The sequence below is a fragment of the Bacillus rossius genome, chromosome 1 (genome assembly GCF_032445375.1).
Source record: "Bacillus rossius redtenbacheri isolate Brsri chromosome 1, Brsri_v3, whole genome shotgun sequence".
In the NCBI taxonomy this organism is placed as follows: domain Eukaryota; kingdom Metazoa; phylum Arthropoda; class Insecta; order Phasmatodea; family Bacillidae; genus Bacillus; species Bacillus rossius.
In genome coordinates, this window is record NC_086330.1 from 279,898,103 (window position 1) to 279,920,295 (window position 22,193).

Genomic DNA, 22,193 nt, shown 5'->3' on the forward strand with positions numbered 1-22,193 from the left:
CTCCTCAATGTCTGTATCTCTATAGTTGTTTTTTTTAGTCGTAACTGACAAACCAGCTCTCACGGCTTCAAGTTTTATGTTGGTGTTTACCAGGATCATGTTCATAATTACGTCATCAAACAATAGCTGCCATACCTCTTTTTTGCTTGGTTGGTTTCCGAGTGTTCTACCTCGTGCTTGTAATCCAGGTAAGCCCCTAATAATGTTCCTAGCGGGTGTTCTCACGTTTCGGGGTGGTGGCTTGTTGGTCCCTGCGTTTGGCACTACCAGCTCAGTCTTCTTAGTTCTTTCAATGAAAAAGACTTCTCTTACAGCTTGATTAGCTTGATCCACTATTGGTTCGTTCGAAGCATCCTCTTCTAACATAATTTCATCTTCTTCCTCAGAACTGGCATCTATAACTTGTCCTTCGCGCCCTGGTAAAATGAAGTCGGGATCTTCGTCGGAGTCGTCCACTTCACTTACACTGCTTGTTTCATCATCAGGGACAGCATTATGCAACAAATCTCGTATAATATCACCAAACCGTGGATCACTAGGTCCAAACGTCTTCGGGGTCGGTTTTGATTACTACTACCCTGATCCTCATCCATAGTACAAAACAATATCTTGCACACAGATTCAGCCTAAAAATGTTATACACACTACTTTAAATCTTACAACGTAACTAAAAACTAAAAAAAGAAATCAGTTCAAACATAAACAGAAACCCTCGGTCTGTGTGACCGCACGTCACCACTACACTTACAGAAACCGTCGGTCAGGGAGACCGGTTTGTTTACGATTAGGGCTCAGTCATGGTCAAGTGCCGCACTCAAACTGAACAAAGGATGTGTCAGCAGTAGGAGGGGAGGGTGGGGAAAAGGTACTAGGGAGGTGGACCCGAGACGTCCCACTAGTGTTGCCAACATTAAGATGTACAATTTCCTAGCGGTCTGTGAGACCGGGGTTTCGGTAAAAGTGTTAATCATGGTCTGTCTTGCGTGTTTTCCGATTGATAACATATTTTGAATAGAGAAAGACAAATAGCAAAGATTGGAAAGTGTAAGGACCATAGTCAGGGGGGTGCACAGACCTATGCCATTGGCAGCCCAGATGTTGCGGGGGTCATTGCGCAACACCTGCTTGTACAGCGCGAGCGCGCGGTCCTGGTGACGCTTCTCGCGCTCGCGGTCGCGTGTCGGCTGGTGCAGCGTCTGCAGCCACACGTTGCCGAGGGCGACCAGGGCGTAGGCGTCGGCCGACGTCACTGGGTTCTTGAGGACGCGCTCAAACTTCTTCTGGCCCGGCCCCCACTCCATCTTGGCGAGGTGGAGGTTCCCCAGCAGGGACCACGCGTCGGGGTGCTCGTTGTTGATGTTGATGGCCTCCTTGAACCAGTCGGACGCCTCGTAGATCTGGCCCTTGTCGCGCGCCATGCAGCCCAGCCGCAGGTAGCCTGCCACACGCACACCCCATACTTAACCACACTGTTAAAACTAGTGCTACCGATACCTTATAGTAAAGTTCTCAAATAAAGCTAATCAGAACAATGCCGTGCAAAAACAGAAATAGTGGACATTTCTTCTCAAAAAACTATTATAAATAAATGGTGAAGGGCAAATGAGAGGATAAAGAGGTTATGAAGGCAAAACAATGTTCATAAAAAAATTTGTCTGTAATTTAATTATTTGTAAAAAGTGAATAATGTATCAATAACTTTCCATATTCGGAAATAACTAATTTTATGATACAATATTTATGTTATTTTAAATTACAGTTGTATTAAATGTTGAGAAATGCAAAAAAATAAACTCATTACTTATATGTTGAAATTTTTTCCTCCACCACCGAGAGGCATTAAATTTATTGTAACATAAAGTTAAGATTGCAAATTTTGTGCTGGATGGGTCTAATAAAAACTGGTAAGTGTGACAGGATTAACATGTCTTTCAACTTTCTTGTTGAATAGAATTGGTAGCAAAAATATTTAAGAGTAACGGGGTGATGGTTTTCAGTCTAATCCCCTCCCCCATTCCCCCCCTCGCCCAAATCCTTTTCAGATGACTGTACAAGTCACCCTTCATCAATGTTGGTGATGGGGAAGTAATGTAGCCATTTGTATGCAGTCTTTGTCATAATACGGTTTAGTTTTGAGATTACATTCAAAAATTAATAAAAATTTAATTTCCACAAATCTCTATAAAAATGTTTATCAAAACATTTTTATTTTTTTGTATTCAACTTATATTCAAAATAAAATTAAAAAATTACTGATTGCAAATGACAATGACAACTTGTGTCCAAGTACTTTGACCTCAGATAGCATCGCGGTGGTGGAAGTCACGGTACACATAGGGTTCATGTCGCAGGTGATTCTGCAGTGGTTTATAATTACCTTTTGCAGCAGTGTGGAGGTGAAGCACAACACAACATCCAGCCTTGAACCTGCGGACGCAATTTTCCTACAACTACAAGTCAAAAATCCAGACTCGGCTGGGAACATCAAACCCAGCCTGATGCTCTAGCCCAGTGGTTCTGAATGTGTGCACCATGGTGCACTAGGGCACGCCAGAAGATTTCCGAGTGCATCCTGTGGTATTCCAGGGAAATATTTCTCCTTACAAATATTAAAATAGTTAAGTCTGCTATACCATTTCATTACAGATATTCCGTTCTTTTGATAAAACATCATGCGGGTCACAGCAGACGGCCAAGATAGCTGTTGCCGCCCAGCCACTCTATCGTCGCCCATTGCCAGGGCGACCGTGACCACTCCCACCTCTCCAGTTGCCTGAGACAACCATGCCCAGCACCGGCGAAGCTGGCTGACCCTCACTGACTGACCACTACCCCCCGCCTGCCCCTTATCCCACCACGCCAGCCGAGTGCGCACGGCACTACTGCCGGCTGAAGATCCTGGAAACGGCCGGCGATTCCCGGAATCCCCTCCCTTACCTACGTCACTCCCGAGCCCTTAGCCCAGAAGGCCAGTCGGTGCCCGAGAGGCACTACCTGGCAGCCAAGCCTAGCTCACTGCACCTCCTCAGCAGCCGAGTTTGCTCACCACGCTGCCGCTGCCCCTCCCCCGGCTCTCTCTCTCACTCTCTCTCCACCCTTAAGAGTTAATGTGCTGGTCGTGCGGATGACAAGAGTGCCGCCCGCCCCGAGTCGTGACCCGAGTGTCCGACCCACGCTTGCACATGTTGAATTGGTGAGAGTTGCGTAGCAGACATCTTAGTGGAACAACAGTAAAGTCCAGGACCTGCCTATCTACAGGCCTCAGAGTAGAGTAAGTCAACCAGTTCTAGGCCAGGTTGTAAGGGGAGGCTGTCACCCTCACTTGTGTATCCTTCGCATATAAACTGATATACCGATTTACGTGTATATTTTGGGAAAAAAGGGAACCCAAGAGGAAGACTCAACAGCTCTTTTGTTCAGCCCAGCCTGCACACTCTCCAGAAAGAACCAGCAGCCCAGCAGCCTCCACAGTACCCAGACGTCCGTGAGTAAAGACATTGGCAGATACTATAAACATACAGAGGCAGGGTAGGAAGAATCCCCCTCAGTCCGAGCCAGGTGCCTGTGCACAAACCCATCAAACCCAGCAGGCAGACATTTTTGATTAATTGACGAGCATAAGGTGCATAGACAGAACAGTATACATAGTGTCATGCAACAACTGTGGCACACCCCTACTGAATAGCGATGGCGGGCTTACAGTCAACATAGTTGGGGTGCTCCTTCAGGATGTCCTTGTAGAGCTTCTCTGCACGGTCGAACTGGCACAGTGACTCGTTTAGGCGCGCCAGGTTGTAAGTGGTCGTCACAGCGATGGAGTTGTAGTACTGTGGGTCGTGCTCAGCCTCCAGCTTGCAGCGGGCCAGCGATGCCTCCATGCTGCGCTTCGCCTCCTCCAGGTTGCCCAGCCTGGCGGAACACACAGCCCCCATCCCCATCAGCTCCGACGACACACCAGGGAGGCTCTACGTCTGGATTCATACAGTTCATTGGAGATGATAATAGTGATGAGAATTAAGAAAATTGATGTAATGCAATTGGGGGGAGGGCCAGGCCAGTTTCACACTCTCTTACTTCAGCTCATTTCCTTGAGCGTTCCCTGTTTTCCCTGCCCCATGTCAATATTTTCCGTCTCATACAAAACAAAAATCACATACACGCACACGTGCATGCATGCACGCACACACATACAAATGCACACGCACTTGCACATGCACACACACGCACATGCACACACACACACACGCACTATAGTTTTTCTGTTGAAAATACAGTTTGCAATGTTATAATTTTTATCAAAATTATGTAACCAACATTGAGAGTCTAAAACAGATAAAAATACATTTTTTTGATGAAACTTTGAAATTAAACATTATCAATTATGTTTTAACTAAAGACTAGTATTTATACTTCATTATGTTTCTAATTAATACACGCTAAGACGTTTTTATCCCTTACACTTAATTAATGTTAATGAAAAGTGGATAAAGATTACTAATAACTAGAGATGGTGATTTATAGCATTTAAAATAATGACATTTAGCATTTTGAATTTGAAATTTAGCATTTTGTAGCATTTAAAAAACACAATTTAGCCAATTCTCTCATTTTACATTACTGAAGAAAAGTATATTTTTAAAAAAGAAACTGTTGCTTGCCGTTTTACCGACTTCTCGGTGAATCTTTTTTTTTTTGCAGCCTGATGTCCCTCAGATTTAATGTGCTTTTCAAGTAAATCTTTTTTTTCCATTCCAGATGGCGATTACATACATTGCGCATTAAAATATTTGTATCACTTTCCTATAACTGTTCACTTTTGTATTCATTTATGCGGTTGCGAATGGAAATGACGTTTCGTCCCATTTTTACCACGAGAAATAACAGTATACAACACATTCACGAGTATGCACGTACATATTTGTAAACACGCAACATTCCACAGACTACACAGGAACGCGGCTTTCACGTGAAACACAGCCAGATAATGGGACTTACAATTGTTAGCGCAACGAAGCAGACATGTCGCAATATGGTGGCCTAAAAACTTGTACTCTGAAAGATGACGGAGTTGTTCTTTGCTTTGTTTACAATCGCGAGGCACGGATGGCCATTCTACATTCAATATTTACGAACAATAGTAGTTGTGAATAACGTGACAATAAGATACTTGTGCTGAATACGCCATAAAATGATGGTTTCTTTTGATACTGAACTGAAACAAAATACAATCAGTAAATAAATTGTGTAGAGTGAAGACGAATCTACGTTTTTTACCTTGATTTTGCATTTATCTCGGAATAGTCTAGATTTAGCATTTTATAGCGGAAAAAATATAATTTAGCATATTTTAGCATCTATTTAGCAAAAACTAAAAATCACCATCCCTACTATAACCAATTAATTTATGATTGAAATACATTCAGTTTTAAAAAATTGAGATACTTCATAGTCTGAAAAAGATGTTATACTGTTTCGTACGTAGATATTGAAAATTTCCCTGTGTTTTCCACGTTCAAAGATGTTTTTTTTTTTTTAAATTCCCTGCATTTTATCCTAATTTCCAGATTTTCCTTGTCTGCTGGAAGTACAACGAGAACATCCACCCGGTGTCCCACTGGTAAATAATTCAGGTTCATCCTTGCCGGGATCACACACGTGGAAGGTCCAGGGCCCAGACGGAGAGTGCGCACCGGTAGTGCAGGGCGCCCACGTTGTTGAGGATCTCCGGGGGGACGTCGGCGCGCACCTTGTCGCGCAGGATGCGAGTGGCCGTGCCGTAGGCGGCCAGAGCGGCCGCCGGGTCCGACTGCTCCAGGATCTGCGCCAGCTCGATCCACGCCTCCACGTCGTCCGGGAACTGCTCCGTCACCTTGCGCAGGTGGCTGCGGGCTATGTCCCGCTTCGACTGGCTGGACGAGCTGGCGTACAGCGACCCCAGGATTTTCATCGTCTCATAGTTGCCCGGCTGCGACTTCAGGACCTTCTCGAAGCATATGGCCGCCTGCGGGGCACACGCCCTTCGCCTTCACATCTGAGAGTGTTTCACGCCACACAGGATCGCACTGGGTATCCGCTCATTGCTCACAAATTTGATTCAAGCTGAAATGTTTGTATCGGGCTGATGTGTTAGCAATTGTGGCCCTCGAGTACTCGTTTCGACTAGTAATGAGTCAAATCCATTTTTTTTCTCAAATTCAAATTATATATCCAATTCTTAAAAAAAGGTTTTTGAATCCAGATCTAAATCTCAAGTCGGGATAAAATAATACATGAGCAAAAAAGACAGAAATTTTAAGTTTTGGAAAAACATTCAACAAATTTAATTTTTAATATAAAAATTTCACATTAACCTGTTAAGAACATGAAAAAATTTATTTTTGTGTCAAAAATGTTTCATGAAGGATTAAAAAATAGTATCTGGTGGCAGATACAAACATTGCTTGATAGCTTCTATAGAGATAAATAATGTAGTCCTTGTTAACTACATATATAAGTGCTAATGTTTTAATTTATGAATTTTCCTTCCTCAAATATTTTTCTTAAAAACTTTTCCCTTAAGAATACTAAATATTTGATGTTATTTGAGAAAATCAATGACCCAATCTACTTTTAACACTCATAGGACAATTCCTGTGCATGATACACATGCAGTTTTCCAGTCTCTCAGTCTGCATTCATGCATCCACCTGGGAGGCTGCATAACTGGTGCAGATGGCACGGGCAGGCAGGAATTATGAATCTTGAGTACTGCGTAACGTACTCTAGCGTTTTGACTACGTTATGCATCACAAAATATGGAGTGTAAATAATTGAATTATGATAAACTTTTTAGGGGAATACAACATACATGATAAATTTAAATACAAAAATATAAAAACGCGGGGGGGGGGGGGGGGGAGGAGAAAAAACTATGATACACTTTAAAGCAAATTTTTAGTTTTAAGAACAAACAGCACTGAAAAAAAGATTAAACATAATTATGCATATTTTAAAATTATAATTTTTACATAAAATGAATAACAGCTTCAATATTACATTTTGATTGGTTTTTATTGCTGTTAGTTCTTGAATGTTTGGGATATAATATTTACTCTCTTTGTACTTTATACTCCTATTACACTTTGGGATGCACCTCAGGGTGCAGCTGTTGCAAAAGGTACAGCCTACATGAACAAGGGTAATATTAGCTTTTAAGTACTTTTAAGTTTTTAAGTTACATAAAGATCTGCAAAAAATAAAATAAAAATATTCTCGTGGTAATGACAATGAATTTTATTTGACTAAACATATTTTACAGCAACACTCATGACCAAAGTTAAACACTTTTTAATCTATTCCTCAAACAACTGTTTGATTTTTACATTACTCAGCAATGAAGAATTGATGGCCCATGATTGTTAAACTATCTTCCTGAAAACATAAAAAAAAAAAAAATTTATTTTACCATTGAACCTCAGCTTCACAAAACACATCATTGAATAATATTTCAAGATCTACTACAAATAATTATGTAATTATTATGGGAACAAACCATTCACAGCTGTCCCTTCTTGACCTCAAGCGACAGTGTTGGGAACATCGAGAAAGTTGTGTCTATAATATATAGAATGTTTAAAATTTTGTGGTTCAACTTGTGAGGGTAACAGAATGCAACTAGACAAGCACAAGTCACCATACATTGAATGCTTGGAGCTCAACCGGTGAAGCGCTAGAGGGTACTTTCCAAACTACACAAACATGCAGTTCACTTCAGGCATTATCATTTGTGCAGTAGATCTACAACAAGATAGATGCATACGCGGATTAAGAGAAGGTAGACATGCATCACACACACTGGTTTGCGGACAGCAAGCATAAAGATTGTACCGGGAAAGTGTTTCAACAAGATGCATGCCAAATGTGAGACTTCCTAAGCAATTACACCAACACACAAGTGCAAAAGGGTCTCATCTGTGAAATATAGGAAGAATGCCGGGGTGCAAAGATTGAGTTCTGTCATTCCATCTATTTCTGTCTTATTTCTCATCATTTCATAACACAGCACTTACCAACCCCTAGAGCTTCACTGGTTGAGTTCTCAACATACATTGTACAGTGACATCTGCTTGTCTAGTTGTGTTCTACCACTCTCTTATGTCTAATGTATTAACCACAAAAATTGAAACATCCTATCCTGCATATGTCTTAAGTCCTCAACGATGTAGGCAGACTCGAAAATGACTCACATTCTCCGTGTCCTCACGGTAGATGTACATCTGCCCCAGACCGAAGTGGGGAAGTACAAACGACGCCGGAGCGAACTGCGTCGCCTGGTAGTAGTACTGGAACGCTTGGTCGTAGTCTCCCTGAACAAGAGAATACAACAATTTCATCAATTAGTATCCAGCGCCATGCAGCTACGGGACTGCATGCACTGTCCAATGAAATAATCAAATGAACAAAGATGAAAATACAGTGGTTTATTCGAATATTTAAAAATTCAAATTACAAATTAAACAATTTATTATCTGCATTCAATTCAATTTCAAAAACGTAAAGTTCAAAATAATGAATATTTGTTCGTATTTAAAGTGTAGAGAAACTTTTTTCATATTATCTTGCAAAGCTAACATTAAAGTAATGAGACAATGTACAATATAAATGTGTACATCTCAGATTCAATATATTAAAGTGCCAGATATAGCTCATCCTCATCATCATCGTCATCATCATCTTCAACTGCTTCCAGCCTACACGGATGTGTCAGCAAAGTAAAATGAATCCATCTTCCTTTACCACTCCACCATTCCCTTCTTCACTCTGTTCCATTCTTCTTCTCTCTCCTACACTCCTTTACTATCTGCTCTTCCCACCTCCTCCTTGGTCTTCCTTGGGGACTTATTCCAGTGTACTTCAACTAATCATTTTCCTAGGCAGCCTCATGTCCATACCATCTCATTCTTGCTATTTCCATGATCTCATTCAAGTCCTGTACTCCTGCTCTTGCTTGCAGCATCTCATTCCTGATTCTGTCTCACCTCGTAACTGCCAAAATACTCCTCATAAGCTTCATTCTTATTTCTCTGATCTTCCCAACATCTCTCTTATCTACAGTCCCAAGTCTGCTCCATAAGTGACTACGGGCACATAATAGGTATTTACAACACTTGTTTGCACTTTAATGGTACCTCCCTCTTCCATACCAAATCCCTCACAAACCTGTAGAATGTATTTCCTTGTCATCCTATCCTTAATATTTTCTCCACCAATACACTTCCTAGATACTTTAAGGTTTCCACCCATTTCAACTCGAAACCATCAAATTCAAAACAACTCCTTACTCCATTTTTGTTCAGAGCATAGCAATCAGCAAACTCTGAGACAATCTGTAATATGGAAATTGTTTGATAAGATGAAAACAAAGCAAGTTAAACAGTAAAAAAAGAAATTGCTCTGCAAAATAAAACTCAAAATTCAAAACAAACATCTTTTATAAGTGAGTTTAAATATTTTGACAATTGGGTAAAGAGAAATGCAATTACAAGCATTTGTTAAAATATAACATTAATGGAATAAACTAAAAGTCAATCAGACTTCAAAATTCACTTTCAATGTTTAAGAAAATATTATTAAGAAATTTCCTAAACTCACATACTCAGGTTTAGCTGTGGTATCAGCAATGGCTGTGGTTGAATGTGTATGAATATGTGTGAATTGTAATTTGAAAATGGTTTATTATTTAAAGGATAGTTTCTAAATTCCAATAGTTTTATAAAATGTTATAACATTTAAAAATGGTAAACTACAATTAAAATTATATAATTAGGTAGAATCTTACAATTTTTTCTTAATAAATCTTTCTGTAAAAAATTCTGTAAAAATTCAATTTAATTTTTAGTGACTTAAAAGCTACGTTTGTCATTTAATAACTTTTAATTTCATAAATGTTTTAATTTTTATAATTATTTATACTTGCAAGTAATTTCTTTATTTAGTTTGTATTGTATATGTAAATTTCTATTTAAATTCTTGGTTTTTGCTTTTCTTTAGGTTAATTTAATTTGTAATTTTGTTTCATTATCAACTAGCGACCCGCCCCAACTTAGCACGGGTGCAATGCTGATATTAAATATACTAGAGAATGTCTTTATATACAACGTATATAAAAGTATATATATATAGTGTATTTAAGGTACTTAAATGGATAAGGATTAATGCTGTATTGATTGCTTAAAATAGCTTCGTAAATAGGCCATTATTTCTCGTAAAAAGTAAAAAAATGGTTATTGTGGGTTATCCCTAAGAGATAGACATATACCATCGCTGACTTTTTTGTAGACCTTTTTAAGGTGTACAACAATGCAGTACATTATTTTGATCTATCTCATAGGGTTCAGCCAGCGTTTGCAATGTAAGCGCAAAAAATGTGTTTATTTACATCACATTAGAAACCTCTAAAATTATCAGTATTTCTCTATTATATTATGCATGTATTATACATATAAACCTTCCTCTTGAATCACTCTATCCAATAAAAAAAAAAACGCATCAAAATCCGTTGCGTATTTTTAAAGATCTAAGCATACATAGGGAGAGACAGACAGCGGGAAGCAACTTTATTTTATACTATGTAGAGATTTGCATGTACCTAGTAAAAGGTTAGTGTGGTTAAGTGGAAGACTTTGCCACATATAAGAAAAAATAAAAAATAAAATGAGAAAAATCCTCATTATTAATCAAATCTTATAATCATATTTGAAAACAATTTTAATATTTGTATTCAAATTCCATTTGGACCAAAATAACTTACACTTGCAGGCCTACTAACAAAGTACAGTAAAATATATTTAAACTGAAAAATTGGGAATACTGAGGAAAAATAATACACAGTTCATTTATATTTAAAAAAAAAATTGTAATAAGCTATTCTATGGCAAAAAGAAAATACACCTAAGTGTTATTGCTTAAAAAAGGCCTGGCAGTCAAGGTCAACAAACACCCAAATCTACCCTCAGAAAACCTGAATGCAAGCAGCTCAAACTGTGTTGGATAACAAACTGTGCCACCTTTTAGAAAATGATTTCCACACAATTAAGTGGCCAATCTCCTACTATTTATATTTAACATGCAACTAAGAATTTAACTGAGGCATCAAAAAGTAAAATGCAAGTTATCAAAAGGAAAAGACTGCTGTAAACTAAAAATTTGGGACTTCCAGCACTGTGACTGTTTATTTTGGGATGTTTTGTGACCAATCCTTCAATTCCATTACTATTTTGTGACTTTCATGACTCATGTGACTAGTAGTCATACTGTAACATGTTGACAGTTGAAAAAAGGGTACGAAAGAGAAAGATTAAATTTAAGTAATGAATTTTGCACAGTTGTTGGCATTTTTAAATTAGCTTAAATGCAACAGGCCTATCCCCAAGCAAACAAGTTAAAACTAGTTGTACATATTGTAAATACACACACAATCATGTTGGAAGTTATTCACACGGGCAAGCACACTTGCGCAATGTTGCACTGACCTGCACGTGATAGGAGCGTGCCAGCTGGTAGCAGCTCTCCGCGCGCATGGCCTCGTTCTCCGTGTTGTGGAAGGCATGCAGGGCGAGATGCCCCACTTTTTGATAGTCCTGCGGACGCACAAACATTTGGACATGGTACAACATAAATAAAAACTACATTATAAAACTTCTCGTGGGACTAGAAACTAGGCTTCTGGGAATGCAGTTTTCTTTTTTAATTTGAATTAAATATCACAATATTCACGAATATCAAATACTTTTCTAATAAAATTTTAAGATACAGTGAAAATTTTTTCTACCCTCCACAAGAGTCCAGTCTGGCGCAACACGTCACTAGCATGTCGGTGGCGCGAACCCGTAAGTTTTGCCCCTACCAAAAATAAAGCTAAAGAAGTTTTCACTTCAATAATATAGCATATTACTGAATAAATACGACAATTATGTTCCATGATACCATGTAATTTCTTGTAATTTTGACTGATGCAAGATGCATTTTTACAATACAGTAAAACTCGCTTAAGATTTTCCCGCATAATATGTTTTCCACTTATTAAGTTCACAAAATTATTCCCTTGACCTCTTCCATATAGAAACATATAACGTTCAGCATTTGTGGGGAAAATAAAAATAATAATGTTTATCTTTTAACTTTTAAACTCTATTTATAGTTAATTATTGAAAAATAACATTTTTCCAAACGATACCGAAATAATTTGTATTCTACATGACCGTCGAAACCTTTACCGCATTACACACGCTATTACAAGTGTATTTTTTGACCAATCATGTGCTTGCATCTGGCTAAATGAGAGACTGTTTCATCTGCACACCATTTCCCCCATTCGAGCCATAAATCTGACGAATGATAAACATACATGACCGCCAAAACCTGTGCCACACGCCACACACTGTTACAAGTGAAGTTGTTGACCAATCATCTGCTTGTATTCATATTGACTAAAGTCCTTTTCATCTGCATGCCATTTCCCCCATTCAGGGCATAACATCTGATGAATGATAAACCCACAAGACCCTTGAAACCTGTACCACATGGCGCACGCTGTTACAAGTGAATTTTTCGACCAATCAATTGCTTGCATTTGTATAGACTGAGACTGTTTAATTTTCCTTATTCGAGTTACACCTCATAGTGAATACACAGCAAACCAGATTACTACCAGCCAATATTTGTTGACCTTTTTGCATTTTTTAAAATTTTTGCAAGCAGTGCACACACTTTGTATCATGCTCAGTAAACAATAATTCATATCCTGTAAATAAGAGGTTTTAGTTTGTGATCTTTTTAGTGTTGTGAAAAACAGTACTCAATGGCATCTACCAGTAGTGGAGGACCCATTAAACAGAAGTTGTTATCGTTTGAAGAAAAACTGAAGATAAAATCAGAAGTTGATGCGAATCCTTTGATACCAAGAGTATAACAAAAAAAAATACTGGGATGCCGCCGTTTACTTTGAACGGAATCATACGAAGCGGGACCAACTTTTGGCTACATGTGTTTCGTCAAAGTGTAAAATTATGAAGGTTAGTATATACACAAAATGTTCTAATTAGTGTGAGGAAGAGCTTGTGGGAACTACAGTTTACAATTTTGTTATGCGTCAGTCTGAAAATGTGTTAAAACAAACAACCTGGCCCAGTATTTTTCAAAACAGTAAATGCTAATTTTATTAGTGTTGTTTTGATAAAAAAAAATTTTATTGTGGTTATTGAATTAAATACAGTTTAAATAATCCAATTTACTGATATACTTATATAGTATTTCCAGCACGCAGACAATAATAATAGGTAAGTGTAATTGTTGAGTTAATACAGTACTTCATTTGAGTAAAATTTGTTTTTATGTAGCAACTGAATTTGAATTATGTATTTCCCTTTTAATAAGGTATCCCTGTTAAGAAGATTTTAGCATCCAGTCCCTTGAAAAATGTCTTAACAGAGTTTTACTATATAATGATATGTCATAACTAGGGATGGTGATTTTTCGTTTTCGCGAAATAGATGCGAAAATATGCTAAATTATATTTTTTCCGCTATAAAATGTGAAATCTAGACTATTCCGAGATAAATGCAAAATCAAGGTAAAAAACGTAGATTAGTCTTCACTCTACACAATTTATTTAACGATTGTATTTCGTTTCAGTTCAGTATCAAAAGAAACCATCATTTTATGGTGTATTCAGCACAAGTATCTTATTGTCACGTCATTCACAACACTATTGTTCGTAAATATAGAATGAAGAATGGCCGTCCGTGCCTCAAGATTGTAAACAATGCAAAGAACAACTAGCTGGAAGAGTGTCCGTCATCTTGCAGAGAACAAGTTTTTAGGCCACCATATTGCGACATCTCTGCTTCGCCGCGCCCATTTTCTGGCTGTGTTTCACGTGAAAGCCGCGTTCTTGTGTAGTCTGTGGAAGGTGGTGTGTTTAAAAAATACGTGTATACTTGCGAATGTGTTGTGTACTGTTATTTCTCGTGGTAAAAATGGGACGAAACGTAATTTCCATTCGCGATCGCATAAATGAATAATAAAGTGAACAGTTCTACGAAAGTGATACGAATATTTTAATGTGCAATATATGTAATCGCCGTCTGGAGTGGAAAAAAAAAGATGTACTTGAAAAGCAAATTAAATCTGAGGGACATCAGGCTGCAAATAAAAAAGATTCACCAAGAAATCGGATGAAGGAATAAAATCGGTAAAACGGCAAGCAACGATTTCTGGCATAATCGAAAACCAAAAGGCAAAAATTGAAAAAACGAAGAAAAAAAATTGAAACGAGTTTCAAAAACATTATTTGTGCACTCTACATCAACTTTGGCCATGAACACGGCTAAAAAATATTTATTGTAATTTTAAGTATTCAATTTATTGCACTCATAAGTGCTCAAAAGTTGTTTGGAAACCTACCAAGATATGCTATCTTTGTATTTGTGCTAGATCTTTATTTCTGTGGTTGTTAATAATTAATATGTGTATTATTTAATGCTTTTTAAAAATATACTTTTCTTCAGTAATTAGGGGTGTGCGAATAGTGGATTTTGATGGTCGAATAATTTCGAATCGAATAGTAAAATTTTCGAATAGAATGCGAATAGTTTCGAAGTCGAATAGTTGTAATATATATATATATAATGTTACTACACTGAACAATGGCGGGTTTTTATATATTTAGTTTATAGAAGATATTTTCTGTGAATGAAACCACAAAAAAAAGTTCACTTAGTATTTTTAAGAGTTATTGAGGTCATGAATTTATATTTCATATATAATAATATTTAATAATTGTTATCTATTTTATATTTGATGCAAATATTGGTCCGAATATAAGGCGACCATTTTTACATAAACTAGAAATGAGAAAATTGGAAGTCGCCTTATTTTCGCCCACAAGACGTCAGCACCGCAAACATTAGTTCCAAGCTGAAAGCTACAGTAGAAACATTTTTAAACAAATTGTTAACGATTTTTATATTAACAAAAACTTCGTTAGCTCACACGGGGAAAACGATAAATCCACCCAATATTGCAGTAATTCACAATTGTTTAACGTTGAAAATTAAAATATTTGTTCTTAAGTAAAAATGTGAATGTTGAAGCATCTAAAAATGGAAACATTTTATTACACATATCATATTTGTACTTTGTGTACAATCGCGTGTTAACATTTACGTTAATTTAATTTCAGATTTTTAACGGAAAATTTGTACTAAAATATCACAGCTATTTTCAGAACGATTGTTTACGTTTACAAAACATTTCGGAAGTAATGTTTGGAAATTCATGGCTGCCAACTGTCTTTCCACAATATTTCTTTGTTGTAAAACGAACATTGCCGAACACGCACGAAGACGTCATATTTACAGGAATTTGGTACGTTGCTTCAAAAGCTATTTTAATAATTTCACAGTAATCCACTCTTTATTTATGTAAAAACCTCTCAAACAACATAATTATCTTAGATTATTCTTTAAAATTCATAGGACAGAGACTCTTTGTCAGAGAGTAATATGGAAAAATATTCGCGGTCACGTCACCGAAGTTATTCATGGCCGTATGCTTCACCATGGCAGCTAGCCACTTGTTTAGTTCCGGCAAGCTGCATTCTTTGTTTGCTTTGTTACGTTTAACACACTACTAAATACTAGTAATACGTAGCTGTGAAACGGAAAGTTAAATGCGGTATACATAAATGCAAAAAGGATTTATCAACACAAAATGTATGTCTAATGAATTTTCACATTGATTTCTACCAAAATTATTTTTACATTTGTTTGGCCTCCTGAAACTGCAGGTCGCCTTATATTCGGGCATACGGTATTCGCAATTTTAAATTTTGCTATTCGACATACGAATGCGAATAGTTCGTCAGTTACTATTCGCAACTATTCGTGTTTACGAATATTCGCACACCCCTATCAGTAATGTAAAATGAGAGAATTGGCTAAATCTTGTTTTTAAAAATGCTACAAAATGCTAAATTTCAAATTCAAAATGCTAAATGTTATTATTTTAAATGCTATAAATCACCATCTCTAGTCATAACTCATAAGCATGTCTAGCATTTCAAAACAAATAAAATTAATTTGTTAAGTATTTTTGTGTTTGAAAAATTTACTAATATTGTAATGTAAAAAAGAGTAACTATTACAGTTGCAAGATTAAAAAGAAGTAAACTTTTTTGAATTTTTTTTTAATGTGGTACAACTTTCATGCTAAATATAATTACTTTCATTGAATTTAATATTTAAAAGATAACATATTTGTCATTACACTTAAGTTTTGGTTGAAAATGCTGATTATTTACATGTTTTTAAATGAGTTTCAGTGCTTTGTGGTGTAGTAACTTTACTTCTGGTGTTATATGGTGCATTGACATGCTTTTAGGTGTTATTTCGGTTTAATCACAATTCACCATATACCGTGTTTTATCGCATAATCGTCGCATACGCGTAATCGTCGCTACCATATTTTAGGCTATCAAAATTGGGATAAAAATACTTCTCGCGTAAACGTCGCATGATGTTTTTGGTCTCGCTATTAGATGCCGAGCGCTTTGTGTAGGTATATTTTCCATATAAAACGATGTATTTTAAAGTAGAAATCAAATATTTATTCAGTCATTACCACTTAATAAATTAACGGAAAAATACAAAGTTGTTTGACGTGTAAATTTTCTTATAAAGACGTTTTAAAAACTTTTTTTCCTTTATCTAATCGTCTGCGTCGCCGCAGTGTAGGTATAATCTAAAATTTAATTTCGGTCATTACCACTTATTTATTTAATTAACGGAAATACAAAGTTGTCTGACGTGTAAATTTTCTTTTAAAGACGTTTTTAAACGGTATTACCTTTATCTGATTGTCGGTGTACCGCTTATAAAAATGTAGCCAGCGCATCATTCATGTTTGGTTATGTAGCTTCCCGTATAGAGCGCGCGCACGTAGTCGAATATCGATATCTTGCCGATTGGATGCAACGCGCACTCTCTGTCAGGTGGCGAGTTAACTACATTTGATAGCCCACATTCTTTCGTGGCAAGTGTGTACTACGACACGTTTGTTCACGTCAGATTCAAGTGTCTTGCGTTCGCGTTAGAGTTTTGGTTTTTCTATTTAAATTTGAAGAAAGGTTTTTGTTTAAGGAATTATTAATATAGATTGTTTGGCGTGCTCTTGTATACTCCACCTTTTTTTTAAATAAACGTACTTTCCATGAACGGGTTTTGTTTTTATGAATAACTTTACCTAACAAAAATTTTTTTTACGCATAATCGTCGCACCCCTTCTTTTCAAACTTGATTTTAGAATAAAATGTGCAACGATTATACGAGAAAACACGGTAATCTTGTCCCTAGTAATAAGTCACCTTCTTGAAGAAGAAGTGGTTGGCGAGATGGTTCAAGACCATAGGGTTGGTGGAGTCGATGGAGTACGCCTTGGACAGCATCTGCACCCCGGAGCGGATTGAGTCTGGCTCGTGCTGGTTCAGCTTCAAGATCGCCAACCCGACGAGGGCACCAACGCACTGGGGGTCCAGCTGCAAGGCCCGCTCAAATGCCAGGCTGCCAAACACGACAAGGAATAAACACTTGCCAGTGCCAGGTGGTACTATAGAGTGAAAATAGATAACGAACAATATTTGTTTTATTGTGTACCACACCATGAAAATCTTAACATTTGTGACTACAAAACATATTTTTCCCCCGCATACAAGTGTGGTGAATTCAGAGTCAAAGTTTGAGAGTTTAGGGTGTTTCCTAGGTTCATACAGCTTGTTTTATTGATTTTTGTTGCTGTTAATAAGTTTAAGTGTAAATTAAAATGTCAGTTTCCCACCATTTTCTTTTTCATCAGAAATAATTGATCTTGATCACTGATAAGACAACAGCTGTGTAACAAGTTTGTGGACACAGCAGATGTTGGCCATGAATTTTTGGTACTGCATAACATTGCTCGTGCTCTACTTCTAAGCCCAGTATCCACTCTACGGTTTGTATTTTGCAAGTTAGTAATATAAGCTCAATTCGGCTCTCTTCATGTGCATTGCTAGGGGTGGTCAAATTTTGTTAATGACAAATTAATAAATTTTAAAAAATCACTTGCAAATGATGTGTAATACAAATTACCTTACTTAGTAGCGATAAGAAGTTAATATACTGCAATTTGTTTTAACAAAATTTGCTGTGATGCACGAAATTTTGTAATTTTTTTACGAAATACGACGGAATCGTGATAATTGTGCGAAATTAACTTTTTTCTATGAAAAAAAATAGGTTGAATCATTCTAAAACATACATGAAATGTTGTTTGCCATACAAACCGGTTATACGTGGGACACTACCTTGGCTATTTTGTTTTTCTGCAACACCCATAGAGTAAAGAGAGGCGATAAACATCATACCTCCACCACTCATGGACAAATTGCAGATAGTGGTGGTAGTTATGAAATATCAAATATTAAATTAATGGTACCCAAATGTTCTACGAGTTTATTTAGACGAGTGTGTATCTGTCAACATTAAGTTCTTTAACATTTCCAAGTGGATGTAATGTTTATCTCTTTGGCATTCTATGATTGTTTTCTGTTAATGCTTTGTGGCGTGTTAATAAGCGTATAAAATGCCGAAAGTTGTGTTTCCGAAAGAGCTAAAGAGTACGAAGACGAAGGATTTTACGTGTTCAGTAAAGAAAAAGGCATTATGATGTGCAAGTTCTGTAATGTGTGTAGATTGGAAAAGAAAAGACACGTGTGAAAAACACTGTAAATTTGAAGCATCGAATAAGGTTAACAAAGATAGGTGCAAAACACAGGGTTCTGGAACTAAGTATCAAGTTACTTTAAAAGTAAACATCTCTCTTCGCAAGAAAACTAAGGATGAGAAAACTAAACTAGCTGAGGACACAGTTCGTGCTTTTTTCAAAGCAAAAATACCACTTCAAAAACTTAACCATTCAGCCATAAGGAAAAAGCTGAATGAATATGTGAAAGTTAGGTGAAACTAAAAGTTTGTAAAAACATGTAACATGTTTAGAATAGATATATATGGTTTTGGATTCCAGTACATGGAATTGTGACATTTCACTGCAAGTTTGGAAGATCTTCCTCATGCACACACATTACGCACTTCTTACCTGCAGCCTTTGAAGATGGAAGAGGAAGAGAAAGTAAAACAGGCAGTTAAGAACTAACAAGTAGTTGTAGTTTGACGAGACTACTAATCAAAGAGGAAATAGTGTCTTTGTTGTTTTGTTTATATAAGAGGAGATTTTGTCTTTGTTGTTTTGTTTAAAGTTCTCTTGGCTAGTGGTGACGCAATTTGCTGGTTGCTGGAGTGAAAGTGATCAGTAATGCTAATTCGACAAAATGTTCACGAACAATAGTTGAGACATTAATGAAATATGACGTAAAGTATGAAAATGTTTGCGAGTTTGCATCAGATTCTGAAAAATATATGAACAAGTGCACAGAATTGTTGAAAGTGATAGTGTGTGAGAACATATTGTACATTCAGTGCTGGGCACACAAACTAAATTTATTTGGGAATGTCTGGTCTAACGAACCAACCATGCTAAACAAATGTGTAGTGAAGGCAAAGATGGGAAGAGGAAACATCACTATTTGGATTTCCTCAAAAAATCTTCTGTAGAACCAAAGCTGTTCCTGATGGAACTAGTGGTTCACTTCAGTGTACTACCTTGAGAACTTCGTTCATCTTGTTGAATTTTTTAGACAGCAAGATTTTGATGGTGGTGATGCTACAGAGTACTTTATCAAATTGAGCAACTACGAGGTTTTAGTTTTGCAATACGAGGTTAAATTTGTGGAAGATTATTGCAAAAAAAACTGTTCATTTGTTGGAATGTGTGGAAGAGTCGTCATATCCTTACGCCCACATATTGTGTGCAAAACTATTTGATTTAAAGACACAGGTTCAACCTTGTCAGTGACAGGAATTTTGCTGCATGTCTAAAAGCTCCAAAGGAGTGAAACTTGCTGTGACTGGCTAGAAATCTTTTCTGAAACCGTCATATTTGATGGGAGGGGATCCTGGAAAATCATTCCTGGAAAACAATGACTTCTTGTTCCATCAACGAGAAATCATTTCAATAGGTTTAGAAATTGATTCAGTTAAATAACAGAATAGAGTCCAAGCTGTGCCTTTACTCTGAGATCTGACTTTTAACAGTTTTTGGAGAGCACACAGCAACAAAACAAGCAGTTCTGAAGTCTGAGATTGGGAAAGTTGACTTGCTATGAGTTTTGCTGTCATTGAAGAATTACTTTCCAGAATCCTCCAACAGTGTAGTCTCGTGTATCTGGCTGCCTGTGTCCAACATTGACAGTGAACATGCCTTCTCAACTACAGCAATATAATGAGTGACCAAATGCACATATTTGGGGATGGAAAACATGTAGTTAATGCTAGCAATGTGTTTTGGGGGGGAATAGTTGGCAGCAGGTACACAAAAACTGATTTTCTGAGATAGTGGTTGAAATTAACTTGAGTTACTAATCTTCACCTACATAAGCATGTGTTTCAGATCAGTTTCTGACTAGCGTTATAAATGTATTTAATCTTAACAATTTTAATCTGTAGCAACGCAAACTCGGTATGCCAAATTTAATAGTAGGTGTCTAAGTTGTACTTAAAACCATTGTTATTGATAATTTTGACCTAATAAAACAATAATTTTCCACAAATAAATATAAATGTGTAAAATTATAATAAAAATTTTATATTTTTTTTTACAAAAAAAATATTTTTTCACCAAAATTTTGCACTAAAATAATCAATTTTATTCACCAAATTTCACCATTATGATTTACCATTTCAAACAAATAAGCATGCCAAAATAAAAAATGTTCAGCTATTTTTCAGCAAAAATGTTTTAAAACACCAAAATGCGAGCAGATACACATTTATACTTCTTTAGTGCAAAATTTATTTAATCTATTTTATATTTGTGGGTATAACCTAACCTTTCCTTGTTTTCCCTCACAGTTCCGTGTTCTGCGTGACATTTCTGGAGTTTTCCCTTTTGACTTTTACATGTCACTTCCGAAATTTACACGAAACTTCCGGTTTTCCCTGACATTTCTGAGTTTTTTTCCCGAATCATCTGGGTTTTCCTTAATGTTTTCTAGTTGAACCTATAATGTTAGGTTTACCCCTGACATGAACAGTATCTTCCTGACCGCTACCGCTTCCCCCCGAGGGAGGCACCCACCGGGCCTTCTCCTGGTTGCCCAGCTTCATGAAGCAGTGTCCCATGCCGAGGCGCACGGCGGCCGGACAGCCGGGGCTGGTGCGCAGCGCCTTCTTGTAGAACGCCAGCGCCCCACGGTAGTCCTTCTTGTTGAAGGCGATGCAGGCCTTGCCCAGCAGCGAGGGGATGTTGCTGGGCGACTGGTTCAGCACAAAGTTGAACTGTGCATCCGCCTGCTCCATCTTGTCCCCTTCCAGCAGGCAGAAGTACGCCCGTCCCAGCAGGTGGTTCTGCGACAGAGAACGCGTGCAACGCTTCGCTTGGCCTACCACTTTTACCAGCCTGGTCATCTCATCTAGAAATGAGTTTTAGGTTGATTCCTAAAACATGACAATTCCAATTTTGAACTCAACGTTTGCATTGAATCATTTTGATTTCAACGTTTGGATTGAATCAAGTTCAAATCTGACTCCTTCACGTTACATTCTCCTTAAGATAATGCTTAAGAAACTCCACCTGATTTATATGATCACATAAAAAACTTCTTTGTTATTTTACAAAATTAATTTTGGAATGAATACATAATGGACTTAACGTCCTCATCGACATCAACATGATTAGAGATAATGTGGTGATGAGATGAGAGTAAAGCACTGATGAAATGAATAAAAGGGTAAACAGTAGCACCCACAGTAAGCAAACCGATGCACTGCAACGTCTGCATGGTTGCCACAGAATATCAGTATTATACTTAAACAACTTTCAGGTTTCCCAGATGGAAAAAAAAAACTTTACAGTAAATTTCAAAGCTAAATAGTCGCTATTTCAACCATTTCAACAAAAATACAAAATGTCCAGCTGTTTTAAATAAAAATAATTAAAAATGCTTTAAAATTTTTCATGACTCATTTTATTTAATTTAATACAAATTGCTCTTAAATTTTAAATTA

The 22,193-nt window shown here is 37.0% G+C and overlaps 1 protein-coding gene across 3 annotated transcripts in view; it reads right to left on the minus strand.

Annotated features, from left to right (window-relative positions):
• Positions 1-22,193, minus strand: part of LOC134527641 (RNA polymerase-associated protein CTR9 homolog) — a 118,366-nt gene that overhangs the window by 81,385 nt on the left and 14,788 nt on the right. For all 3 annotated transcript variants that reach the window (XM_063360502.1, XM_063360503.1, XM_063360504.1), the window contains exons 5-11: positions 21,265-21,533; positions 17,402-17,597; positions 11,511-11,618; positions 8,226-8,345; positions 5,691-6,001; positions 3,701-3,909; positions 1,076-1,438 (exon numbers count right to left, since the gene is read on the minus strand). In XM_063360502.1, the coding sequence (XP_063216572.1) occupies positions 1,076-1,438; positions 3,701-3,909; positions 5,691-6,001; positions 8,226-8,345; positions 11,511-11,618; positions 17,402-17,597; positions 21,265-21,533 (1,576 nt within the window). The remainder of the gene's footprint in view (positions 1-1,075; positions 1,439-3,700; positions 3,910-5,690; positions 6,002-8,225; positions 8,346-11,510; positions 11,619-17,401; positions 17,598-21,264; positions 21,534-22,193) is intronic.